We start from the raw sequence: 26,674 nt of genomic DNA, 5'->3' as shown, positions 1-26,674 counted from the left end.
TGCTTTTGAACTGTGGTGTTGGAGAAGATTCTTGAGAGTCCCTTGGACTGCAGGGAGATCAAACCAGTCAATCTTAAAGAAAATCAGTCCTGAATATTCATTGGAAGGACTGATGCTGAAGCTCCAATACTTTGGCCACCTAATGCAAAGAGCTGACTCTTTGGAAAAGGCCCTGATGCTGCGAAAGATTGAAGGCAGGAGGAGAAGGGGATGACAGAGAATGAGATGATTGGATGGCATCACCGACTCAATGGACATGAGTTTGAGCAAGCTCCAGGAGTTGGTGATGGACAGGGAAGCCTGGCGTGCTGCAGTCCATGGGGTCACAAGAAGTTGGACACGACTGAGTGACTGAACTTACACATAATCCAGAATAGATCTATATCTTTTTAGTGTCTAGATAGTAGTGAAAATTAAAGCATTGAAAATTATTCAAAATTATATATAAGCTTATCCAAAGTATACTTGAGTTATATTCCATACTATAACTAACCCTTTAATATTTCATAAACTAAAATATAACTGCTGGAGAAATCTTAGAATTTTGGCCTAAAAAATAAATGAGAAGCAATAATTCCAGAAAATTCAAATTTTAATGGGAAACATTTTAGTTTGGAATAACAAAGGAGGAGGTTTTGCAGAGATTTATAGCTTTGCATAAAAACATAATCACTATTCCCTAGGAATGTATAATCTAGTCATAGCTAAATATATGACTACAAGGCTGTTAAGACTGTCATAAAACTGATACAAAAAGTATTTTGTTGGTTGGATTGAATTAAACTATTAAAAGAGTTCATAGGAAAGAGAAATCATTTCTGACTTGGGAAAACTTAACTTCATTCTAGTCATTCTTTTGACTTCCTTATTCTCTTCTTCAGAATTACAATTAGTATTAACATTTTCTTTCAGTTTATGAGGAGTAGTTTGACAAAATGAAATCAATTAGTATTTTATACAAAACATTAATCTAAAGGAACTGCTTCATTTCAATCTAGGTTCTTTTACCATCAAAAGTAGGTAAATATAAAGGAATAAATTATCTTTTCTCTCATAAAATACTTACTGTCTGCATGTTTTTAAGTGACTTCTGTTTCTGACGCTCTCTTTCCAACAAATCAATTTAGACATTTTCCACCTAAATAGCATTTTTTTCTGGCTTGTTTTTCAGATTGAACTCATTTGCCAGCAAAATAATATAATAGTATTGGAAGATACAGTAAAAAGGCTTGGATCTGTAAGTACATTTTTCATAAATAAATGTTAAGGAATCACTTTCATTCTGTTAGTAGGACTGCAAAAAATTATACCTGTGTTTTGGCTCTCATGTAATTTGTGAAAAATAAAAGTGTTTTGTTTTCTAAAATCAGCACTCTCCCTGGTGGACAAGGGTCCTCCCATCTGTAAGAACGAATCTGTTCTTGCTCCCTTTCCTTAGTCTGTCCTTTCTTAGAGCTGGAGAGAACTTTTGCTTGGTTTTATTAATGTCCTTAGCTGTTACTTGAGTAAAATGATGTCTGTGAGTAATTTAATTCTCAAAATGTAAGCTGTATTTGTTTACACATTAACTCTCATCCCTCTTAATAATAAATATTTTAAAGTCAAATGTTGTTACTTAGTTCTGAGTAATATGTTCTCTTTAACAATGTGAAACGAAAGTCGCTCTGTTTAGGCATTTTAATGTTGTCACTTAAAATATTTGAAACACCCTCTCTAAAAGTATGCCTGTACTTTTATCCCAATAAAGTATTGGTAAATAAATGTTGTAAAACAAATGCTTCTAAATATATTAAAGTGAATGGAAATGCACGAAAGTATATACAAACATAGAATGTCCCGCATTCATTTAATTTATTCAATTAGTTTATTTTGTTCAGTAAATTTATTAAATAATCCAACATTTAATTAATTTATTTGTTGAACAATTATTGAATAAAACTTGAAACTATAAATAGATGCTTTAATAGTAGCATACAAGTTTCTCTTAGCAAATTAATTTTATTTCTAGAACTTATAACTAGATCTCTTATAAGAAACAATTCTGGCCTCTGAAATTTTTTCTTCAAAATTATTGTGTCAACATAGGGACATTTTCAGTGAAATAAAAATATAGTACATTCAGAAATCCTGGAAAAGAAAGGCATCTAACTGCTTTTAATTTTTTTCTAACTGCTTTTTAGAAAGTATTGCTGAATTATTATTTTTTGAATTATTTCAAAATACCAAATTTATTATTTTTAAGGATCCTGTTTGCTTTCAACTTTCATTTAGAAAATGATAATATAGTTTAGCTTGAAATAATGGCCTAATTTTTTCCTCCTTGGCAAGATAATTTTAGAGACTGAAAAAGCACAAAATAAATCTCCTTCCAGACTTGATTCCTTTGTCAAAACTTTAGAAGCAGACAGAGATTACTACAAGAGTGAAGCTCAAAATTTGAGAAAGATGATCAGAAGTAGATCTAAAAGCCCACGACGCCCATCTCCATCTTCTCGGGTAGGTTTTTGGAAACTTGTAAATGTTTTGGAATTTGTTGCTGAAGCAGTGGATTTTATTTTTGATTCACCTAATCTGGAAATAATTCCTTTTAATTTGGCATGAATTGGTATCTCAAGGAAAATGGGAGATGGAGCTTTCTTTGGTGGCACCATGGACCATCAAAATTGGTCCTTTATCCCCAGCATTAGTAGTGGTTGGGGGGTAATTAGACAAATGTGGAGCAATTTGGGATGATGTTGTTTAAAAGAGAAGTGATTTTTAAATTTTTTTTTCATTATTTCATTATATAATCATGTTTGCTTAACCAGAAATTGTGTGCTGCCACCAGTAGGACATTTCTATTAGTGTGTGTGTGTGTGTGTGTGTGTGTGTGTGTGTGTGTGTGTGTTAGTTGCTCAGTTGTGTCCAACTCCTTGCAACCCCATGGACTATATTAATAACACATATCAAAGAAGAATTTCACATTAAAAAAAAATTATACTGAAGTATAGTTGATTTACAATGTTGTGTTTAATTTCAGTCTGTACAGCAAAGTAACTCAGTTATACATGCATATTTTGCTTTTCGTATTCTTTTCCATTATGGCTTATGATAGGATATTGAATGTAGTTTATCTGTGGTATATGGAAGGACCTTGTATTCAGATTTCTCATGTAATAATTATAGGGTACAAACTGTGATGTAGAGCTTCTGAAGACAACAAGAGACCGTGAAGAACTCAAATGCATGCTGGAAAAATATGAGCGTCATTTGGCAGAAATTCAGGGCAATGTCAAGGTTCTCACATCTGAGAGAGACAAGACCTTTCTTCTGTATGAGCAGGTAAGCTTACTTATACGTAAACAAGATATGTAAGTACTAGCATTCAGTTCTGCGTGCGTGTTTGTGCGTGCTCAGTCACTTCAGTTGTGTCCAACTCTTTGTGACCCTATGGACAGTAGCCCGCTAGTCTCCTCTGTCCATGGGATTCTCCAAGCAAGAATACTGGACTGGGTTGCTATTCCCTCCTCCAGGGGATCTTCCTGACCCAGGGATCGAACCCATGTCTCTTATGTCTCCTGCATTGGCAGGTGGGTTCTTTACCATTCAGTCCACCTGGGAAGCCAGCATTTAATTCCAAGAGATGGGTAAATTCTTTAAGTTCTGTGAGAATACTTAAATCTATTAATCAAATTAATCTAACATTTGAGAATTACCTTTGTTCTTATGATGTTCTTAATGAAATATGAAGTATTTGTGTATGTGTACACACACGTGTTGTCCTCTTATCCTAGAAAGATGATATACATGCATAGAAATAGCCTAATTTTTAGAATAAGAAATGAGAAAAGTAACCAGATACAGTGAGTTCATGGTGAAAAGATTTGGATTTGGAGGTTAAAAAATATTAACACATAGCTTGTGGTGTACTGTCAATCACTTTAGGAATTGTCATAAAATTTGTTTAATTTCAGAGAGTAAAATCAATTTGTTGTTTATCTGTATTTTTAGCTTACGATTGTACAACCCTTATTAAACAAATAGCTTCTTTACTCAATTAAACCCCATGTATCACCAACATAATTTTTTCAAAAATATCAAATTTTATTAAGAATTGCAGCTACTAAGTGTAAGGTTCTGGGCTTGTTACTCTAAAAGATAGAAAAAATAAGACACTGTTTCCTATGTTTGCATTCTAGGTAGGAAGAGAAGTATATTGTGTTGTATCTATTTTTTGTTATTTTAGCATAAGTAGTCTAGAAGACATTATAAGAAATAGAAGAGATAGGTATTTTTTAGTTATGGCAGTTAAGATCTTTGCTGGACTATATGGAGTTTAAGTCCTGAAGGAAAGATGGGGTTTCTCTTATCTTGAAAGGGGTAAGAAGGAACATTGAAACTAAAGGAATGACCTGAAACAAAGGGTAAAGGCAGGAAAAACAGTATGTGAATGAATCCATTTATGACTAGAACAAAAGGTGTATGTCCGTGGAGTGAGGTGGGAGCCAAGGCTTCAGAGGTGGATTGGACTAGAACAGAAGTTTTCAAACTTTTTCTGTGAAGGCCCGGGTAAAAAGCAGCCTGGGCTTTGCAGGCTATGTGACCTCTGACACAGCTGTTCAGCTCTGTTGTTGTAGTGCAACAGCCCCAGTAGATACAAACAAGAGAACGAGTTTGTTCCTGTTATTCAGTCGCTTAGTTGTGTCCAACTTTTTGCAGCCCCATGGACTGCAGCACGCCAGGCTCCCTTGTGCTTCACTATCTCCCTGAGTCTGTTCAAACTCATGTCCGTTGAATCAGTGATGCCGTTCAACCATCTCATCTTATGTTGTCCCCTTCTCCTCCTGCCTTCAATCTTTCCCAGGATCAGGGACTTTCCCAGTGAGTAGGCTCTTTGCATCAGGGGGCCAAAGTATTGGAGCTTCAGCTGCAGCATCAGTCCTTCCAATGAGTATTCAGGGTTGATTTCCTTTAGGATTTGGCTGTGTTACAGTATAATTGATTTATAGAGACACAAGTACTTGAAATTCCATAGAGTGGTGGGTGTGGGAGCCAGGTTAAACTGGAGTTAGAGAATGGATGATAAGGAACAGGCAGGGTGTACAAACCATGACACTTTAAAAAAAAACTGTCAAAGGAGAAAGAGACAGATGATGATAAACGGGACAGTAGGATTAAGTGACAGCTTTTCAAGATATGGGAGCCATGTGCATGGTTGAAGAAGTAGAGGAAGAGCCAGTGGAGAGGGTGGTATTTAAAGTGAGACAAGTAATTAAAATTGAGTTAGGGGTATCTTAAAAGACACTTCAGAAAATGAGGTCCAGGAGTCTGGTCAAGGCTTACCTATGGAAATTGGGAAGTAATATTTCTTCTTCTGAGACTTAGATACTAGCTGAATAGATAGTGAGCAAAATCGAGAGAAAGGATGATAAGGGAAGGAAGTAGCAAAGCAGGGTATGAAATCACCTGCAGATATGGAATAGACTTGGAACCCAAGGATAGTTGTTGAACAAGTGTGTGAAGCATAGGTTGGGTTATCAGTAAGGATCAGTAGGCCTTTCTGTTGGGGTGAAAGTAGTCAAGACATGGAAATGGCACATACATTTTTGTAGAGAAATACTGGAACACTATGATAATATTTATTAAGCCAGTGTTCTGCCTAAATTGTACTGATTTCAAATTTATCAGAAAATGGATGATATATATCATAGATACCTCTTAGTAAAACACTCTCTCTTGCATTAACTGCCTCCAAATTAATTTGTTTTAATTTTTGGCAAAGATAGTATAAACCAAACTTGTGTTTGTAGATATTCATTTACATTTGGGTCATCATTTGCATTTATTTGTGTAAATTCATTAACGAATTATATCATTATCCTGCTGCAAGCACATTAATTAATATAGGCTTGCATTTTATCTGGCTGGATAGAAGATAGCTGTCTTAAAGCTTGTTAAACAGAAGTCTACGTATGTATTTAAACAATAGGCACAGGAAGAAATTGCCCGACTTCGACGAGAAATGATGAAAAGCTGTAAGTCTCCTAAATCAACAACAGCACATGCTATCCTCCGGCGGGTGGAGACTGAGAGAGATGTGGCCTTCACTGACTTGCGAAGAATGACTACAGAGCGAGATAGTCTGAGGGAGAGGCTAAAGGTTTGAAAGAATTTTATCTCTATGAGGATCTGTGAAATGCAAAACAGCAACATTAAGAGGACCTTTGTTTTGTTTTTGTTTTTTAAACAGATTGCCCAAGAGACAGCGTTTAATGAGAAGGCTCACTTGGAACAAAGGATAGAGGAGCTGGAGTGTACAGTCCATAACGTAAAGAAAAGTCACTTTTGCACTTTGGGCTATAAACTGTCAGTGGCTCCCCACTTTCCCCTTTTTCTGTGTTCAGAAAAGTTGGTTTTCTCAGATAGCATTTGCAGTCCTAAAGATGTTTAAGGTGGTGTATATGCTGTAAATTATCACTCTTTCATTATTCATTTTCTTCTAAAAAATGTGAGTAAAGTCTTTTCTGTGTTAGGTTGTGTATGCTTTTTGTGTATGTTCTTTAAAGAAAAAGCATTAGGGATGCATTCTCAGTGATTTTAACACTTATTCATCTCCCTGTTTCATTAATGATAGCATTGCCAGGGACAGAGAAACTGGCTTATTCTTCCTAAAGAGTAGCTAAGATAGAGAAAATTATAACAGAATGAAAACCAATGAGAAAAATATATTTAAACTAAATTTAATTGTGAAGCATCACCTTGTTACTAGTTAAGGCTTTGAGATGCTGTCCATATATATTGGAGATATTCTGACTATATAAACAGAATTAAGGGAATTCAGCTTTCTGTTACCAACTTTAATTGACTATATTTCTAAATTCATCTGTTTTATGTTATAATGAGGTTTTTTTTTTAAAGGAATCAATAGAAGTAGACAGAAAAAAACAGTTTTTTTCATAATCCCAGTTTATATGTATAACTTGTTCATATTGAGCAACAAATAAGAAAGCTTCTTGCAAACAGGCTATGTGTGCTGTAGTCCAGCTGAACCAGATTGAAAAGGTGCATCTACTGTGACAGGCTTCATGGACAAGCTGTGTGGCAGCGTGCCCAAGTTCCTGCTCTACAGCGCCTTGTCCATGCAGCCTCCCACAGGGTTCAAGTCTAACCTGATCATCTCATATACCAGTTTCTACAAAGACAGAATGTGTCTCCTGAAAGATTACTGAGATGTTTTTAGTGATGGCAGTAACCTTGTCATTCTGCTTGTATAGCTTGATGATGAACGTATGGAACAAATGTCAAATATGACTTTGATGAAGGAAACAATAACCACTGTGGAAAAAGAAATGAAATCACTAGCAAGAAAGGCGATGGATACTGAAAGTGAACTTGGCAGACAAAAAGCAGAGAATAATTCTTTGAGGTAAAGTCAATTACCATTAAACCAATGGTTTACTATAAATAGTAGCTCTGCTTTTTGAAGGATATTTTAGGGTGATAATTAAGTTATTTGTTGACTTTAATTTTTGAAAGGATTATTATGAAACAGTAGTGGACACCTCAGCACACATTAAATGATTTCCTAAAGGTCAGTTACAGACTGACAGACTGGGAGTGCCGCACCTATAGGAATCAAGCTTCTAGTACTTTTAATCTTGTATTTGCAGGGAGCTTCAGTATTTAGCTGACATAGCTTTTACAAAGCCCTTCTGGGTAAAGAACATGTTTGACCTTGGCCTTTCACTGTTTTTAATTTACCTTATAACTTAAATTATGTCCTGGGATCTGAACAGTGTAAGAAAACACAAAGCACAGGTTTGACAATAGCTTAGAAAAGGGGTGGTTTGACATACAGTAAAAGCCATAGCAAAGAAATAAGAACATGCAACAGAGCTCCTGTGAACTGGATGCCACGTACTGTGTTTAGCTGTTCCTGTGTACTGCTCTGTAGCAGGAAATCCCAGTCAAAGCAACCCACAGGCAGTGGTGGAGGGGAACAAGTTTCTGAAGACTTCCATGTTAGCAGTTTCACTTGCACTGTCTATTGACGTGAGAAACAGAAATTCTACACATTCACTCAGGTTGAATTTCAGTGTATCTGTGAACATATGAAAAATAATAGTTCATGAGAGTGTGAAATACATTATTTAGTCTACAGATAATACTTGGTTAATATACAAATTCCCAAAGTCACCTCTTTGGTCTTTCAAGGGTCTGTGGTACATACTGATGCATTGGAATCACTTGTCAGGACAGAGAATTACTCAAATTCTTTCCCTTCATTCATTTATTTATTTTTAATTAATTTATTTGTTTTAATTGGAGGCTAATTACTTTACAATATTGTAGTAGTTTTGCCATAAATTAACATGAATTAGCCATGGGTGTACATGTGTTCCCCATCCTGAATCCCCCTCCCACCTCCCTCCCTATCCCATCCCTCAGGGTCATCCCAGTGCACCGGCCCTGAGCGCCCTGTCTCATGCATCGAACCTGGCCTGGTGATCTATTTCACGTATGGTAATATACATGTTTCAATGCTATTCTCTCAAATCATCCCACCCTTGCCTTCTCCCACAGAGTCCAAAAGTCTGTTCTTTACATCAGTGTCTCTTTTTCTGTCTTGCATACAGGGTCATCATTACCATCTTTCTAAATTTCATATGTATGCGTTAATATACTGTATTGGTGTTTTTCTTTCTGACTTACTTCACTCTGTATAATAGGCTCCAGTTTCATCCACTTTATTAGAACTGATTCAAATGCATTCTTTTTAATAGCTGAGTAATACTCCATTGTGTATATGTACCACAGCTTTCTTATCCATTCATCTGCCAGTGGGCATCTAGGTTGCTTCCATGTCCTGGCTATTGTAAACAGTGCTGTGATGAACATTGGGGTACATGTGTCTCTTTCAATTCTGGTTTCCTCGGTGTGTATGCCCAGCAATGGGATTGCTGGGTCGTATGGGAGTTCTATTTCCAGTTTTTTAAGGAATCTCCACACTGTTCTCCATAGTGGCGGTACTAGTTTGCATTCCCTCCAACAGTGTAAGAGGGTTCCCTTTTATCCACACCCTCTCCAGCATTTATTGTTTGTAGACTTTTGGATAGCAGCCATTCTGACCAGTGTGAGATGGTACCTCATTGTGGTTTTGATTTGCATTTCTCTGATAATGAGTGATGTTGAGCATCTTTTCATGTGTTTGTTAGCCATCTGTATGTCTTCTTTGAAGAAATGTTTGTTTTTTGATTGGGTCATTTATTTTTCTGGCATTGAGCTGCATGAGCTGCTTGTGTGTTTTTGAGATTAATTCTTTGTCAGTTGCTTCTTTTGCTATTATTTTCTCCCATTCTGAAGGCTGTCTTTCACTTTGCCCTTCATTTATTTTTTACTCTCTTGCTTGAAAGGATATTGCAGGTTCAGGTAAAATAAAAATAATAATAATAATAAAATAAGAACAACAAAGAAAACCTTGAAAAACAGAGAAAAAGTTTCCAAGAAATTTAAATCACCCATAATTCCATCGCCCAGGGAAAATGCAGTAAAATAGATTCGTTTTTCTAGCCAGAAGTGTTTATGTCTGTATATAAGCTTTCTATGTAATTGATATCATCCTATATTAAGTTATATATTTGGCCAATTTCACTTAATCCCATACCATAAATATTTTTGCATGTAGTTGGAAGTTCTTTGAAAGCATTTTAGTGGTTTATTAAAAATATTCTAAAAGATAAATATATAATAATTTTGAGGGCTTTGTGTACATTTGTTTTCTTCTAGTGGTATTAGTAAAGTGTAATTGACATACACATAGTAAAAATTGCACATACTTAAAGTGTTCAGTCTGGTAAGTTTTGACATTTGTTCGTACCTGTAAGGCTATCACCACACTCAAGATAGAGGCCCTGTCCATCACTCTCCAAAGTTTTCTCATGCCTGCCTATCCTCTTCCCCAGGCAACCACTGATTTGCTTTCTGTCACAGAGGTTTATTTGGATTTTCTAAAATGTTATTATATAAGTGAAATCATGCAGTGTATATTCTTTTATAGGGCTACTTTCCTCAGCATAATTGTTTCGAGATTTATCCATGTTGTCACATATAATCAGTAGTTTACTCCTTTTTATTGCTGAGTAGTATTCCATTATATGGATATACCACATAAACATTTTCGTGTTTCCAACCTGGAACTATAATGGAAACTATTATGAGCATACACATATGAGTCTCTATATGGATGTGTGCTTTTACTTCCCTTGGCTAAATACCTGAGACTAGAGTGACTGAGTTATATGATGGAGGTATGTTTAACTTCTGAAAAAACGATTAAACTGTTTTCAAAGTGGTTGTACTGTTTTATTCTACATTTTCACCAGCAGTGTATGAGTGTGCCAGTTGTTACCTATCCTCATCAATACTTTATATACAGTATCTTTCTGGTTTTAGCCCTCCTAATAGGTATATACTGTGGTTTTGATTTGCCTTCTCTAATAACTAGTGATTTTGAGCATCTGTTCATGTCATTTTGTGCCATACATATATCTTCTTTAGTGTCTGTTCCAAACTTTTGCAAACTTTTATTGAGTTATATGTACTAATAAGTTGTAAAAATCTTTTCTATATTCTGGATATAAATTCTTTGTCAGGTACAATATATGTTTGGCATATATTTTTTCCCAGTCTGTGGCTTGCCTTTTTATTTTCCTAAGCGTCTTTTAAAGAGAAAATATTTCTGATTATGTGAAACTTACTGCTTTTTAAAAATTTATTTCCAGCCCTTGTATTCTTTTAAAGAAATTGTCAAGCCTAAGGTGAAATTTTTCTGCTGGATTTTCTTTTAGCAGTTTTTAGTTTCAGTTCTTACATTTAAATCTATGATCCATTTTAAGTTAATTTTTGCATATAGTAGAAGGTGTAGTTCAAAGTTCACTTTTTTTGCATATGAATATCCAATTGTTCCAGCACCATTTGTTGAAAAGCTTTCCTTTTTTCACTAAATTGTTTGGTAGCTTTATAGAATGTCAGTTGTCCATATATGTGAAGGTCTATTTTTTGAGTATCTATTTTGTTTGGTGGATCTATTTATATGTCTTGATGCCAGTATAACATTTCCTAATTACTTTTTTTAGTCCTCAAATTACGTAGTGTTCGTCCTCTAACTTTGTTCTTTCTTAAAGTTGTTTTGGATATTCTGGTTCCTTGCATTTTTGTTTAATTTTAGAATCAGGTTCATAGTATAAACAGAAAAGCCTTGGCAGTTTGGAATTGGTGAAAAACCCCTACTCATGAACACTCTCCATTTCTTTCTTTTTTTGGCTATGCTTAATGGCTCATGGGGTCTTAGTTCCTGGACCAGGGATTGAACCTGGGCCACTACAATGAAAGCAGCAAGTCCTAACCACTGGACCATTACCAGGGAACTCCTGTCCATTTCTTTATTTAGATCTTCAATTTTTCTCATAATGTTTTATAATTTTCAGTGTATAAATCTTGTATTATTTTTGTCAATTTATCCCTAAATATTTTTTGCTTTTTGATACTGATGTAAATGGAATTTTAGAATTTTAATTTCTGACTGCTTATTGCTTATATATGAAAATACAAATTTTTAAAAATAAAACTTTGTATTATAGAACAGTTTTAGATTTACAGAAAATTTGTGAAAACAGTGCAGAGTTCCTACATACCTCACACCCAGTTTCTTCTGTTATTAACATTTTGCATTAGTATGGTTCATTTGTTAAAATTAGCTGATCAGTATTGATACACTCTAATAAGCTAAAGTCTGTAATTTATTCAGATTTCCTTAGTTTTTCCATAATGTCCTTTTTCTGATCCAGGATCCCATACAGGACACCATATTACATTTAGCTGTCTTGTCTCCTTAGGCTTCTCTTGGCTATGAAAGTCTCAGACTTTCCTTGTTTTTGATGACCTTGACAGTTTTGAGGAATACTGATCATGTATTTTGTAGAATGTCTCTCAATTGGGGTTCGTCTAATGACTTTCTCGTGGTTAGACTGGGTTATATTTTTGAGAGGTCACAGTAGTAAGGTGCCATTTTCGAGTACACAGATATTCAGATGTCATGAGTACATCTTATCAATGTGATTTATCACTGTTGATTTTGACTTCAGTTGCCTGGCTGAGGTAATGTTTGCCTTTTCCAGAATGTCATATAATTGAAATCATATAGTACATAGCCTTTTCACACTGGCTTCTTTCACTTAGTAATGTGCATTTAAGGTTCATCCATGTGCTTTTCATACCTTGATAGTTCATTTCTTATTGAATAATATTCTATCATGTATATGTACCACAGTGTGTTTATCCATTCACCTATTAAGAGTCATCTTGGTTGCTTCTAATTTTTGGCAATTGTAAATAAAGCTGCTATACACTTTCATGTGCATGTTTTTGTGTGGACAGAAGTTTTTATTTTTTTATTTAAATTTTTATTTTGGCTTCTCACAGTTTGCAGGATCTTAGTTCCCGACTAGGTGTTAAACCTGTGCCTTCAGCAGTGAAAATGTGGAGTCCTAACCACTGGGCTGCCAGAGAATCCCCAGAACAGAATTTTTTAGATCAATTCAGTAAATACCTAGGAGCACAATTGCTGAATCATATAGTAAAACTGCATTTAACTTTGTAAGAAACTACCAATTTGAAACTACTCACTTTCAAAGTGAGTATACCGTTTTGCATTTCCATGAGAAGGAATGAAGGAGACTTTCTGTCAGCATTTATTATTGTCAAATTTCTGTATTTTAGGCATTAAAGTATGTGTGTAGTGATGTCTTGTCATAATTTGCAATTCTCTAATGACAAATAATGTGGAACTTCTCATATTGTTGCTTGCCATCTGTGTATTTTTGATGAGGTGTCTATTTAGATCTTTAGCCCAGTTTTTCAATTGTTTATCCATTTAGTGTTGAACTGTAAGATTTCTTTATATATTTCGGGTCATGTTTTTATCAGATAAAGTGAAAGAAAGTGAAAGTGTTAGTCACTCTGTCGTGTCCGATTTTTGCGACCCTATGGACTGTAGCCTGCCAGGCTCCTCTGTCTATGGGATTTTCCAGGCGCGAATACTGGAGTGGGTTGCCATGCCCTCCTCCAGGAGATCTTCACTGCCCAGGGACTGAACCTGGGTCGCCTGTGTTGCAGGCAGATTCTTTTTGGTTAATTGAGGAAAGCAGGCCTGAAGAGGAGGATGTAGGGAAGCCTGCTGTCAAGAAGAGAAACAGAAACGGGACAGTGGAGACGTTCAGCGCCTCTGGCATCTGCAGCTGCAGCGGACATGGGCCAGAGCCCAAAATTTAGAAGCACACCAGATGACCTTGGGCATGCTGGTTACTTCTTAGATGTAATACTGAAGGCACAATCCATGAAAGAAATAATTGACAAACTCTACTTCATTAAAATTGAAGACTTAAGAGGCTCGATCGGGCGGAACAGAGCCAGGCAGCAAAGGGGAGCATGCCAAAGACTCTGGGCAGTGGCCCAGACGATGGAGCCCACCACCCTTCTTCTACTGACAGTTCTTCGTGTGAGGCCCTTGGCCCCCAACCAGCAGCAGCCCACAGAGGGCACGGATGGCATAGAACCCAAAGAGACAGCCCCGTTGGAGGAGACCAGCAGCAGGGGTTGAGCGGATACCCCCACCCAGATTCTGACCCAGGTACTAAGGGCCTTGCCACCCCAGGCCACCCCAGCAGGCCACCACAGAAGGTGGGGATGATGAGACCAAGCCCAGCCAAGGCCCCATGACAGCTCCCAACCTGAGCCCCAGCGCCCATGAAACTGCCCCTACTTCCAGCGGAGACTGCAGTGGTCCCTGGGACCGAGGCAGCCCACCACCCCAGAGACCTCAGCACCCATCAACAGTGGGGACCCCCCAGCCACCATACTGGAGTGATTCCAACTCAAAGGACGCCCAGAGTCACCATCTGGTATCTGCCAGTTTTTCCCACTGACCTGTATCCTACCCAGCACTTCTTTCTGCTCTTTCCCATAATTCATGACATCAAAACACTCGCTTTTCCCTCCTTTCCTTGAGACTCAGGAGGGCCAAAGCAACACCCTTTTGCTTTTTTTTTTCCTCTCTCCCCTACCAAGGGTTGAAGGAAGGGATCCATCCTTGTTGTTCAGAGGCACCGACTCCCTCCCCTAAATCAGGCTGAGAAGGAACCAGCCAGATCTTCCCTCCTCCTGGTGGTTTTTCTTTCCCACCCCAGTTTATTTTTTGTTTCCCTGCTCCTCCCTACCTCTGAAGCCATGTTATGAACTGTCCTGTGCCACCTGAGCATCCAGTAAAAAAAAATGGGGAAAAAAATTGAAGGCTTAATACTCTGCTCAACATGATATCAAGTATATGAGAAGACAAGCCACAGACTGGAAGAAAATGTTTGCTGAAGACACCTCTGATAAAGAACTGCTATCTACAACTTAACTTTAAAAAGATAACCAACTCAATTAAAAAATGGGCAGAAGAACTTAATGGATATTTTTCCAAAGAAGACATACAGATGGCTAACAGGCACATGGAAAAGTGTTCAAAAATGTTAAACATCAGAGAAATGCATATTAAAACCACAATGAGATACCACCTCACAGCTGTTAGAATGATTATCATCAGAAAGACCACAAATAACAAATGTTGGCCAGATGTGGAGAAAAGGGAACCCTTATATACTGCTGATGGGAATGGAAATTGATGTAGCCACTGTGGAAAACAGTATGGAGGTTTCTCAAAAAATTAAAAATAGGGCTACCATATGACCTAGCAATTCCACTCCTGGGTATTTATGGGAATAAAACAAAAATACTAATTTGAAAAGATACATGCAACCCAATGTACATAGAATCATTATTTACAATTGCCAATATATGGAAACAACCTAAATGTTACTCATCAACAGACAAGTGAATAAAGAAGATGGGTGTATAAATATATGTGTATATATATATATATATACACACACACATACAATGGGATACTACTCAACCATAAAAAAGAACGAAATGTTGCCATTTGCAACAACATGAATGGACATTGAGGGTATTACGCTAAGTGAAATAATTCAGATATCAGTTCAGTTCAGTCGCTCAGCCATGTCTGACTCTTCGCAACCCCATGAATCGCAGCACGCCAGGCCTCTCTGTCCATCCCCAACTCCCGGAGTTCACTCAAACTCATGTCCATCGATTTGGTGATGCCATCCAGCCATCTCATCCTCTGTCGTCCCCTTTTCCTCCTGCCCCCAATCCCTCCCAGCATCAGAGTCTTTTCCAATGAGTCAGCTCTTCACATGAGGTGGCCAAAGTATTGGAGTTTGAGCTTTAGCATCAGTCCTTCCAAAGAAATCCCAGGGCTAATCTCCTTTAGAATGGACTGGTTGGATCTCCTTGCAGTCAAAGGGACTCTCAAGAGTCTTCTCCAACACCAAAGTTCAAAACCATCAATTCTTCAGCACTCAGCTTTCTTCACAGTCCAACTCTCACATCCATACATGACCACTGGAAAAACCATAGCCTTGACTAGACGGACCTTTGTTGGCAAGGTAATGCCTTTTGAATATGCTATCTAGGTTGGTCATAACTTTCCTTCCAAGGAGTAAGTGTCTTTTAATTTCATGGCTGCAGTCACCATCTGCAGTGATTTTGGAGCCCCCCAAAATAAAGTCAGATATACATGGCATATAACCTTTAAAAATTGTGAATCACTATATTATACACGTGAAATATATAATATTATACATCAATTGTACCTTCGTAATAGATAGGTTATAGCTCAGATGGTAAAGCATCTGCCTGCAATGCAGGAGTCTCAGGTTTGATTCCTGATCTGGAAGATCCTCTGGAGAAGGAAATGGCAACCCACTACAGTATTCTTACCTGGTGAATCCCATGGACAGAGGAACTGGTGGGCTACAGTCCATGGGGTCACAAGGAGTCACACACGACTGAGAAACTAACACACACATCCAAATTATATTTAGGGCTTTTAAAAAACTCAACAATAAGAAACAACTCACTTCAGTTCAGTTCATTCACTCAGTTCGTTGTTCATCACCAATTCCTGGAGCTTGCTCAAACTCATGTCCATCGAGCTGGTGATGCCATCCAACCATCTCATCCTCTCTCATCCCCTTCTGCCTTCTATCTTTTCCAGCATCAGGGTTGTTTCCAGTGAGTCAGTTTTTTGCATCAGGTGGCCAAAGTATTGGAGTTTCAGGGTCAGCATCAGTCCTTCCAATGAATATTCAGGACTGATTTCCTTTAGGATTGCCTGGTTTGATCTCCCTGCAGTCCAAGGGACTCTCAAGAGTCTTCTCCAGTACCACAGTTCAAAAGCATCAATTCTTCGGTGCTCAGCTTTCTTTATAGTCCAGCTCTCACATCCATACGTGACTACTAGAAAACCCATAGCTTTGACTGGACAGACCTTTGTTGGCAAAGTAATGTGTCTGCTTTTCAAAATGCTGTCTAGGTTGGTCATAACTTTTTTCCAAGGAGCAAGCGTCATGAAATCTCTCACTGTTTCCATTTTTCCCCATCTATTGGTCATGAAGTGATGGGACCAGATGCCACAATCTTAGGTTTTTGAATGTTGGCTTTAAGCTAACTTTTTCACTCTGCTCTTTCACCTTCATCAAGAAGCTCTTTAGTTCTTCGCTTTCTGCCATAAGGGTAGTGTCATCTGTGTATCTGAGGTTATTGATATTTCTCCCAGCAATCATGGTTCCAGCTTGTACTTCATCCAGCCTGGTGTTTTGCATGATGTGATGTACTCATATCAGTTAAATAAGCAGGGTGACAATATACAGCCTTGACCTATTCCTCTCCCAATTTGGAGCCAGTCTGTTTCGGTTCTAACTGTTGGTTCTTGACCTGCATAAAGATTTCTCAGGAGGCAGGTCAGGTGGTCTGGTACTCCCATCTCTTTCAGAATTTTCCACAGTTTCTTGTGATCCACACAGTCAAAAGCTTTGGCGTAGTCTATAAACCAGAAATAGATGTTTTTCTGGAACTCTCTTGCTTTTTCACTGATCCAACAGATGTTGGCAATTTGATCTCTGATTCCTCTGCGTTTTCTAAATCCAACTTGAACATCTGGAAGTTCACAGTTCATGTACTGTTGAAACCTGGCTTGGAGAATTTTGAGTATTACTTTGCTGGTGTGTGAGATAAGTGCAGTTGTGCGGTAGTCTAAACATTCTTTGGGATTGGAATGAAAACTGATCTTTTCCAGTCTTGTGGCCACTGCTGAGTTTTCCAACTTTGCTGACATATTAAGTGCAGCACTTTCACAGCATCATCTTTTAGGATTTGAAATAACTCAACTGAATTCCATCACTTCAACTAGCTTTGTTTGTAGTAATGCTTCCTAAGGCCCACTTGACTTTACATTCCAGGATGTCTGGCTCTAGCTGAGTGAACACACCATCATGATTATCTGGGTCATTAACATCTTTTTTGTATAGTTCTTCTGTGTGTTCTTGCCACCTCTTTTTAATATCTTCTGCTTCTGTTAGGTCTATACCATTTCTGTCCTTTATTGAGCCCATCTTTGCATGAAATGTTCCCTTGGAATCTCTAATTTTCTTGAAGAGATTTCTAGTCTTTCCCATTCTGTTGTTTTCCTCTATTTCTTTGCATTGATCACTGAGGAAGGCTTTCTTATCTCTCCTTGCTATTCTTTGGAACTCTGCATTGAAATAGGTATATCTTTCCTTTTCTCTTTTGCCTTTAGCGTCTCCTCTTTTCTCAGCTATTTGTAAGGCATCCTTAGACAACCATTTTTGCCTTTTTGCATTTCTTTTTTCCTGGGAATGGTCTTGATCACGGCTTGCTATACAATGTCACAAACCTCAGTCCATAGTTCTTCAGGCACTCTTTCTATCAGATCTAATATCTTGAATCTATTTGTCACTTCCACCATATAATCGTAAGGGATTTGATTTAGGTCATACCTGAATGGTCTAGTGGTTTTCCCGAGTTTCTTCAATTTAAGTCTGAATTTTGCAATAAGGATTTTTTGAATTTTGCAACAACCCACTTAGAATGGGCCAAAGACCTTAACAAACATCTCATCAAAGAAGTTATAGAGATATCAAAGAAGTATATAAAAAGATGCAACACATCATATATCATCTGAGAATGCAAATTAAAACAAGATATTAAAACATAGCTATTAGAATGGCCAAAACTGGAAGCACAACAAATACTGGTAAGAATGTAGATCAACAGGAGCTGATGGGAATTAAAAGTGGTACAGTCACTTTGTAAAGCTATTTGGCAGTTTCATACAAAACTAAACATACACTTACCATATGATCCACCAATCATGCTTATTGATATTTACCCAAAGGAGTTGAAAACGTCATGTACACACAAAAACCTACACATAGTGTTTGTAGCAGCTTTAATATAATTGCCCAAATTTGGAAGCAACCAAAATCTATAATAGGACTCTGAGCTAGAGATGGCGACTGTATGTCAGATCCCATATTAATGTTATACTGAGAACCTTCACTATCTGAGTTCTGGTCAGACAAATTACCTGTCAAGACGTTTTTCCAAAATACTCTAAAAATCTATCGTTTGGTTCTGATTATGTCATTTTGTGAAGGAAGCATTCTATTCTGTGGACTGAGTTTTATAATAGGTACAGATTTCTCATTTTGAATTTGAAGTCTTAGAGTCATTCTGAGGTAGCAAAGCGTAAATTTCAGTCTCTGCTATCAAACTTGCTTATATTATTTGGTAAAATGCTGAATGAAAACTATAAAACGCCATCACTATACACTGTAGCTTGGTTTATGAGTGCTGTCATCTGTAGAATTTTCTGTTTCACTAGTGTGAGTTTCTCTGGAGAATCTACTTAATTATAAACAATTATCTATAAAAGCATTATTTTGAATGTCTCTGAGTGAGTGTTTCCTTAGAACTGGGCAAAGTGTGTACAACTGAGCACTGATGGGGAGTGCAGTCTGAGAACCAAGTGGGAATTTGTTTTGAGAATAAGACCTTAAAGAGAAATCAGGAGAATTGCACGATATGCCAGAACCCTGATTTTTAACAGCTCCTGAGGGTGCACAGAGGAGTCGGTTTTAAGCTCCAAAATCACCATTCAAAAAAAGTACATCAGGTAGTTTATAACCTAAGCCCCTTTGGTCTTTGGTATAAAAACCTCCTAAACATATCTTGACTCCAGTATTCTTGCCTGGAAAATCCCATGGACGGAGGAGCCTGGTGGGCTGCAGTCCATGGGGTCGCTGAGAGTTGGACGCGACTCAGTGACTTCACTTTCACTTTTCACTTTCATGCATTGGAGAAGGAAATGGCAACCCACTCCAGTGTTCTTGCCTGGAGAATCCCAGGGACGGAGGAGCCTGGTAGACTGCTGTCTATGGGGTCGCACAGAGTCGGACACGACTGAAGCGACTTAGCAGCAGCAGCAACAATGTAATAGGATTCATCTTTCTCCACACCCTCTCCAGCATTAATTATCTGTAGAGGTTTTGGTGATGGCCATTCTGACTGGTTTGACATGATGCCTGGTTGTAGTTTTGATTTGCATTTCTCTAATAATTAGCAGTGTTGAGCATCTTTTCATGTACCTGTTGGCCATCTGTATGTCTTCTTTAGAGGAGTGTCTATTTAGAGATTCTGCCTAGTTTTTTTTTTGCATTGTTGATGTAGAAATCTTGTCTCCCTTTAAGTCCTTTTACCCTCCCCCATTTACTAGATACAGATTTGTTTTCTGTTCTACCTATGATTTACATTCCCTTAAAGCTGGTTTTCATGTTTTTTATTGATATTTCTTTAGTGTGAGAGTTCATGTGTGATATCAGCCATTGTTTCTTTGAATATTGTGTTTGTTCTTTCCTGGAATCCCTATTAGGTGAATATTGGACCTTTTCATTCTGTTGTTTATATCTCCTAAACTTTCCTTTGTATTTGTTCTGTCTTTTTATCTGTGCTCTATTATAGATAATTTTCTCTAATCTGGCTTTTTTTCTAGCTTACTAATTGTCTCTTTAGCTGTATCTATTTTATTCTTTAACTTGTCATTTGATGTCCTTTTAAAATTTTTATTTCAATGCCTTTAGTTTAATTTCCTGAAGTTCTCTTTGGTTCTTTTTAAAATCTGCTGGCTCTTTTTATTATGAATTTGTATTACATTTTTTATGTATTAGTATTTAAAATTATTTTAAAATTTTTGTTTAATAAGGCTATAATCTGAAGTTCTTTGAGATCTAATTTAGTTTGTGTGTCTTTTGACTCCCACTAAGTTTGGGTTGTTTCTTAGTATGTTTTTAAGATTGAATTGTGAGCTCATTTTTTTAAAATTTATTTTTAATTGAAAGATAATTATAATATTGTGTTGGTTTGTGAGCTTATTTTCAACAGACCCTTGTCTGGGGTTTGGTTTGTGTCTGAGTTGAAGTCATGTCCCTCCAGAAAACTTTTATGTGTATTTCCACCAAGTTTTCTAGATTATATTACCATCCTGGAACCAGATTTTATTTTGATTTCTTGAGATTGAGATTGCCCAACGAAGATGTTTAGTTATTTTTGTTACCCTGCTTTAGCAATGTTTGGCAAGCTGACTTCCTCTAGTCTGGCCTCTCCACTAATAGTGTAGCTCTTAGTGGCTTTATGTGGGGGGATCTTATTTCTAAAACTTGTGTGGCAGACATTTCTGTGGCCTCATCTTCTGTTTCTGAGTTAAAAGACAAGACTCTAAGCTACTGAGACAGGTAAACCCCAACCATAGCTGATATGACATCAGTTCATAGACTTACTACTCTGATTTGGCACCAAGGGACTTCTCTTACAGATTGTTCTGAGTTTTGCTATACATTTTAAAGGATGCGTCTTACATCTTGTTTAGTATGTGTGTTTTGTGGTGAGAGGACTTTCAGATTATCTAGCTTCCATATTTCCAGAAATTATAGTCTGTCTACTTATTTGTTTATTGACTATGAATTGCATGAGAGCAGGGTCCCTGCCCATCTAGTTCACCATAGTGCCTGCTACATACTTAGTAAGCGTTTGTGGACTCAGTGAAATACTGTTCATTATAGATTTATTTATACTAATGAAAACCTGAAATGAACCCAAATGTCTAATATTAGGGGAGTACTTTGGAGGGAATGATGCTGAAGCTGAAGCTCCAGTACTTTGGCCACCTCATGCGAAGAGTTGACTCATTGGAAAAGACTCTGATGCTGGGAAGGATTGGGGGCAGTAGGAGAAAGGGACGACCGAGGATGAGATCGCTGGACAGCATCACGGACTCGATGGACAGGAGTCTGAGTGAACTCTGGGAGATGGTGATGAACAGGGAGGCCTGGCGTGCTGCGATTCATGGGGTCGCAAAGAGTCGGACACGACTGAGCGACTGAACTGACTGACTTAAGTAAATGGTTATATTTACTTGAAAGCAAATGGCTATTGCTCATATAAAGTTTTTCAGCAGAAAATGATAATTCGAAGGGCTAAATTATAAGACTGAAAAATGTTAAAGATTGAGTGTAGGTGAAAAACATCTGAACTCAAGTTTGAATTTAGATTATGGTAACTTTATGCAAAGCAAAAAAATACTAATGAATACTAAAGTTGTTTATGTTACAGTGGTAGATTGAGTATCCCCTTTTACCCTTTATATTTCAAACCTCCTATAGTTTGTTTTTATGATGAAAATACTAAGAACAAAAAATGTGCATTAGTTTCCTTAAAAGTTCTTAGATTTAAATACACTAAAAAGTTGATAAAACATAAAATTTCAGAATTAGTTTTATTATTAAAATGTTTACAGACTTTTATATGAAAACACAGAGAAAGATCTTTCTGATACTCAGCGACACCTTGCTAAGAAAAAATATGAGCTACAGCTTACTCAGGAGAAAATTATGTGCTTGGATGAAAAAATTGGTGAGTTTTTCCTGATGTTCCTTTTTGTTTTTTAAGTCTGGAAAAAAAACTTTTCTTCTCTTCAGTTATAACGTAGAGAAACTTAGAAATAGATCCTTAAGTTAAAAGTTTTTAGTCAAAAATCATGAGAATATGTATTTTTCTTTGATAGTAAAATATTTTACTTAAACTTAGATCCATAAATACTTAGACATGGCTTCATATTTTTCAGTGAAGGAATAGCTAAACAAAGTAACAGTACTTTGTAAATTTATGATGACCAATTTTAAATTTATAAGCTTTTATATTATGTCATGCCCATAGCTGTTGTAATGAAATGTATTACATGTTTACTATTTTTGGTAGAAAGTATACATAGATTTGGATATATCTATAGTTCATTTGAGTTTATAGAAAAAAAGTTTTTATGAAGTCTCTTATTATTGTTTCTTACCAGTGTTCTTTATGAAAATATGGTCATAACTTAATCTTCTTATAACTTTAAATTAAAATTTTGGTCAGGACAATAAAAGTGCTCATTTTAAAACTGAATAAGATTTTAAAGGTTTGCTATTATGCAGATCAAAAATATCTGACATAAGCAATTAGGTGGGGTAGGGTGCTTTTTACTGAGGTAGAAAGTGTTAAAAGAAAATATAAAAGGAGAATATTGAGGAACTCATTTTTGGATTTTAAGTTCAAGTAAAAATGTAGGGTAAGTAGGTAAATAGATAAGTTAGTATCTCAGAAGAGAAATCTAAGCTAAAGATATACATTTAGGACACATCAGCATGTAAATGATATTTTAAAACCATGAAATCACCTAGGGAAAATGTAGAGAATGAGAAGAGGATCCAGGACTGAGTAAGAAGAGCCAAAGAAGTAGGAAGAAAACCCAGAAGTGAGTGTCATTTGGGGAGGCAAGAGAGCAATATGTTTTAGAAGGGAGAATATGATCAATTGTCAGATACTTTCGAGACGCAAAATAAGATGAGAATGAAAAAAATATTGATTGGATGGACACATTGGGGGTTTTGGAAACATGAGTCCCCCAAAAGTTTGAATTGTAGTGTTAGATGTGAAAGATGGAGTAGTCTGAGGAATGATTGGGAAATGAGATGGTGGAGACAGGAGAGAACAGAAGTCAAACAGAAGTTTGGCTATTAAGAGTAGCAGAAAAATGGGGTGGTAGCACAAATGGGATGTGGGGTTGACTTTTTTTTTAAGCTAGGAGATTCTAGAACTGGCTTAGAGTGTGTTTTCTGCCAATGGGAATGAACTCAGATATCGGAACACCCCAAACAAGCAGTTTGCCTGGAAAAGAAACCGAATTCATCCTTTTTGCATACATCCATCACCCTCTGTGGCATGGAATTCTGCTCTCAGTGCTGCACTGGGTGGCCCTGGCAGTCATTTACCTAGTGGTCTAGTCACACTGAGTTTCTTTGGGTAGAGATGGTCTAGACCAGTGCTCCTCAAACTTGAGGAGAGCTAAGCTCACTGGAGCCGGGCTCCTTGGGGCAGGATATGCCAGGGCTTTTGTATCTTTCCCAGGGTGCTTGTTGAAACATAAATTGCTCTGCCCACTCAGAATTTCTAATTCAGTACGTCTAGCATGGGACCTAAGGATTTGTATTTCTCACAAGTTCCCAGGTGATGCTGATGGTTCTGGTTGAGAAACCACCATTTGAAAACCACTTTTCTGTACCAATTATACAAGACTTCAACACTGACACTGGCATTCCAGCATACTTACAAAGCAAATCAGACTTCCTGGGATGATTTTTTTCTAGGAATGTTTATAACAGTGCTGTAGAAAAAATCAGAATATTAGAAGATATTTGACTCCGATGATGACTTAACTGAATGTATTTTTAAGATCTGGTAGTTACCAATTTATATGCAACAGTGATTCGAAGCTAAAGGAAGGTGAGATTAGGAGAGAAAAAAAATCAACATTCCATGTACTTCCTCCACACACCTTCCCCTCTCCCACCACACATTCTACTTTGAGAACTTGTTATATAGAACTTTCCTTTGCTGTTCTAATTCAAATGTGTTAATTGTGCTTTTTCATTTACAAGTCATTTAGAATGATTAATCTTCATTTTTAATCACTAACAACAAAAGCCATTTTAAAATTTGGGATAGAGTATTTTATCTTTAGTCATTGAATATAATATAGGAGAATTTACTTTGAAAAGTACTTCACTCTGCTTGAACTGGAAAAAATTTTATCTTGTTTAAAACAATGCCTTTATGATTACACATTTAGATAATTTTACAAGACAAAGTATTGCCCAGCGAGAAGAAATCAGCATTCTTGGTGCAACCCTCAATGATTTGGCTAAAGAAAAGGAATGCCTGCAAGCATGTTTGGATAAAAAATCTGAGAATATTGCATCCCTTGGAGAGAGTTTGGCAATGAAAGTATGTTCTGAGAACTGTGATTTAAAAGAAATGTTTGAACTTGAATCTGAATAAAATAATAGGATTTTCCCAATTTTTTTTTCCTTAGAGAGGAGAAACTTTAAATCTAATTTTGAAATATTTCAAGATAGTCTTAGGAAATATATGTTCAAATTCACTAGCTAATATTTTTAAATAAATTTTTCTCATCAATTTCTGATCAACTTTTACTAACAATAACTAATTCAAACATCTCAGAATGTAAAGCATAATTTTAAAAAAGCAGTGAAACTGATTTCTTTTTAAAGGCACACCAGAACTTATATTTTCAAGTAGCCACCTTGGGAGGCAATATATTTCATAAATATAATGAAGTTTATATTCAAAATGAGGAGCGTGTTTCTCCATCATCTTCAGCCTTTGAGAGTAGATCGTATGGAACTGGTGAAAAAGTTGGGTGATAAACTTCATCCCACAGTTTTGTTGTTCAAACAATGACAAATAAAGGTGTTTTATTTGTCATTGAAATATTGACCCCCTTTCTAGCTCATAAACTGATTCTGAAGGCAATTCCTAAGCTGTTTTCTACAAATGTCTTAAGCAAAGGCAGCATCCCTGGCTTAGGGTCTTTCCCCTCTCTAAGGGCACTAACTGACTTAGAGGGTCTTTCCCTCTAAGGGAGCTAGTCCATTCACTCATTCACCCATCCATCTATTCAACAAATATTTATGGACATGTACCAGGTATTATGTTGGAAACTGGGGCTGAGTGGGCATACCTTCCAAAGGTCTATGGTAAAATTCAAAGCAAGATAAAGAAAGATGCTGTTATGATGGAATACGCCAAGCGCCATAATGGCACATGCATAATGTATGAGTGAAGTTTGGCAGAAACATCTGATTCAGGCCCGGGGGTGGATTAGGGGAGGAAGGAGATCTAGGAAGCCTTCCACACAGTGATGGTGCTTATACTGCCCTGAAAGATGACTAGAAATTAGCCAGGAAAAGATTTAGAGAAAGGAGTGATCCAGACAGGTAGAGCACTGTTTAGAGAAAAGGTGCTCCAAACAAGTAGAACAACTTATATGGAAGCCCAGTGGCTTTCATCAGAGAATGTGGTGAGATTTCTTGATAGTTTAGTATGTCCAGAGAATAGAGTGCAAGGAGGGGAGTATGGGGCATGAAGGGGGGTAAAAGATAAGATGGGATAGACAAGCAACAAATCAAAAATACAGGAGATGTTGAGTTTAGATACCATCATCATGGATGTAGAGGATCATTGAAATCATGTAAATGAAATGTTACAATTGGATCTTTAAAGCATTATCCTGTCACTTGCTAATCCATGTAAAAAGTGGGTTGTAGGGAAATGAGAGTAGTGACAGGACACTAGTTAGGAGTAAAGTGATAAGGACGGTATAGGAAGTGACCGTGCCCGTGAAAGAAACAGCTCTCTTTAGGAAGCAAGACTGACAGGATGTGCTTTCTGACTTAGGAGCCAAATGACTAGTTCCTGTGCGTGAAGCAGGAGACACAGGACACAGCAAGCTTAGTGAGGAAGGTTATCAGCATGCCTTTGTGACATGAGTTGACTCTTGGATTTTAAGGTGTGGAGAGAAAATTGGAGTTAACAGATTGGGATATCATGCGCATAGTTGAAGCTATCACAGTACACGAGGTAGTGAATTTTGGCTTAACTGGAAACGTCTGATTGATTAATTCACGTCTTCTACTCTGCTAACTGTACCAATGTTATCTTCTCCTTCACAAAGAATATTGAGTTGCAAGTCCATTTCAAAACTGAGTATTATATAGGATTATGAATGTAAACACATCCATCCTATGAAGCGAAAACAGTGTTACACATTCAAAAGAGGAAATGTTCTATACAGTGATATTACAGAGCTGAATTTATAATACCTTTCAGTGAATAATAGTAGTTTTATTAATCTGGAGATTACATCAGAAAAGTAATTACTATGGAAAAGTCTATATTATAGTGAATAAAGTGAATTTTGTCTGGTAATCATAGTTTTTTTAAAAGTTGTTCTACTGCTTGATACCAATTAAAGTTAGAAAATTCAATAGCAAGCTCACAGATTTTTGAATCATAAAAGTCAGAATTATTTGTATAAAATTTTAGTTTGTTTCTTTTTTCTGAGTAGATTTATGACCACCCTGTCTAGGTTGAATTTAACAATTAACTTGAATCTATGTCTCTGATTGGACAAATATATTGAGATTATACAAGGATTATCAAGTTGATAATGATATAAATTTTAAGAAATGGTACTATTAGGGTCACATTAAGAGAAAAATAGTCTAGGAGGATATGTTATTGGATTCTATACAGTAAT

The 26,674-nt window shown here is 36.8% G+C and overlaps 1 protein-coding gene across 1 annotated transcript in view; it reads left to right on the top strand.

Moving 5' to 3' along the window:
- The first annotated feature begins 2,378 nt into the window (after positions 1–2,378).
- Positions 2,379–26,674, top strand: part of TSGA10 (testis specific 10) — a 62,094-nt gene continuing 37,798 nt past the window's right edge. The window contains exons 1-7 of the mRNA XM_052649264.1: positions 2,379–2,496; positions 3,166–3,321; positions 5,969–6,139; positions 6,230–6,307; positions 7,254–7,405; positions 21,815–21,930; positions 24,185–24,339. Of these exons, the coding sequence (XP_052505224.1) occupies positions 2,446–2,496; positions 3,166–3,321; positions 5,969–6,139; positions 6,230–6,307; positions 7,254–7,405; positions 21,815–21,930; positions 24,185–24,339 (879 nt within the window). The 5' untranslated portion in view covers positions 2,379–2,445. The remainder of the gene's footprint in view (positions 2,497–3,165; positions 3,322–5,968; positions 6,140–6,229; positions 6,308–7,253; positions 7,406–21,814; positions 21,931–24,184; positions 24,340–26,674) is intronic.

This window comes from Budorcas taxicolor, chromosome 11, assembly GCF_023091745.1.
Source record: "Budorcas taxicolor isolate Tak-1 chromosome 11, Takin1.1, whole genome shotgun sequence".
NCBI lineage: Eukaryota > Metazoa > Chordata > Mammalia > Artiodactyla > Bovidae > Budorcas > Budorcas taxicolor.
This window is presented reverse-complemented; position numbering and strand designations above follow the sequence as displayed.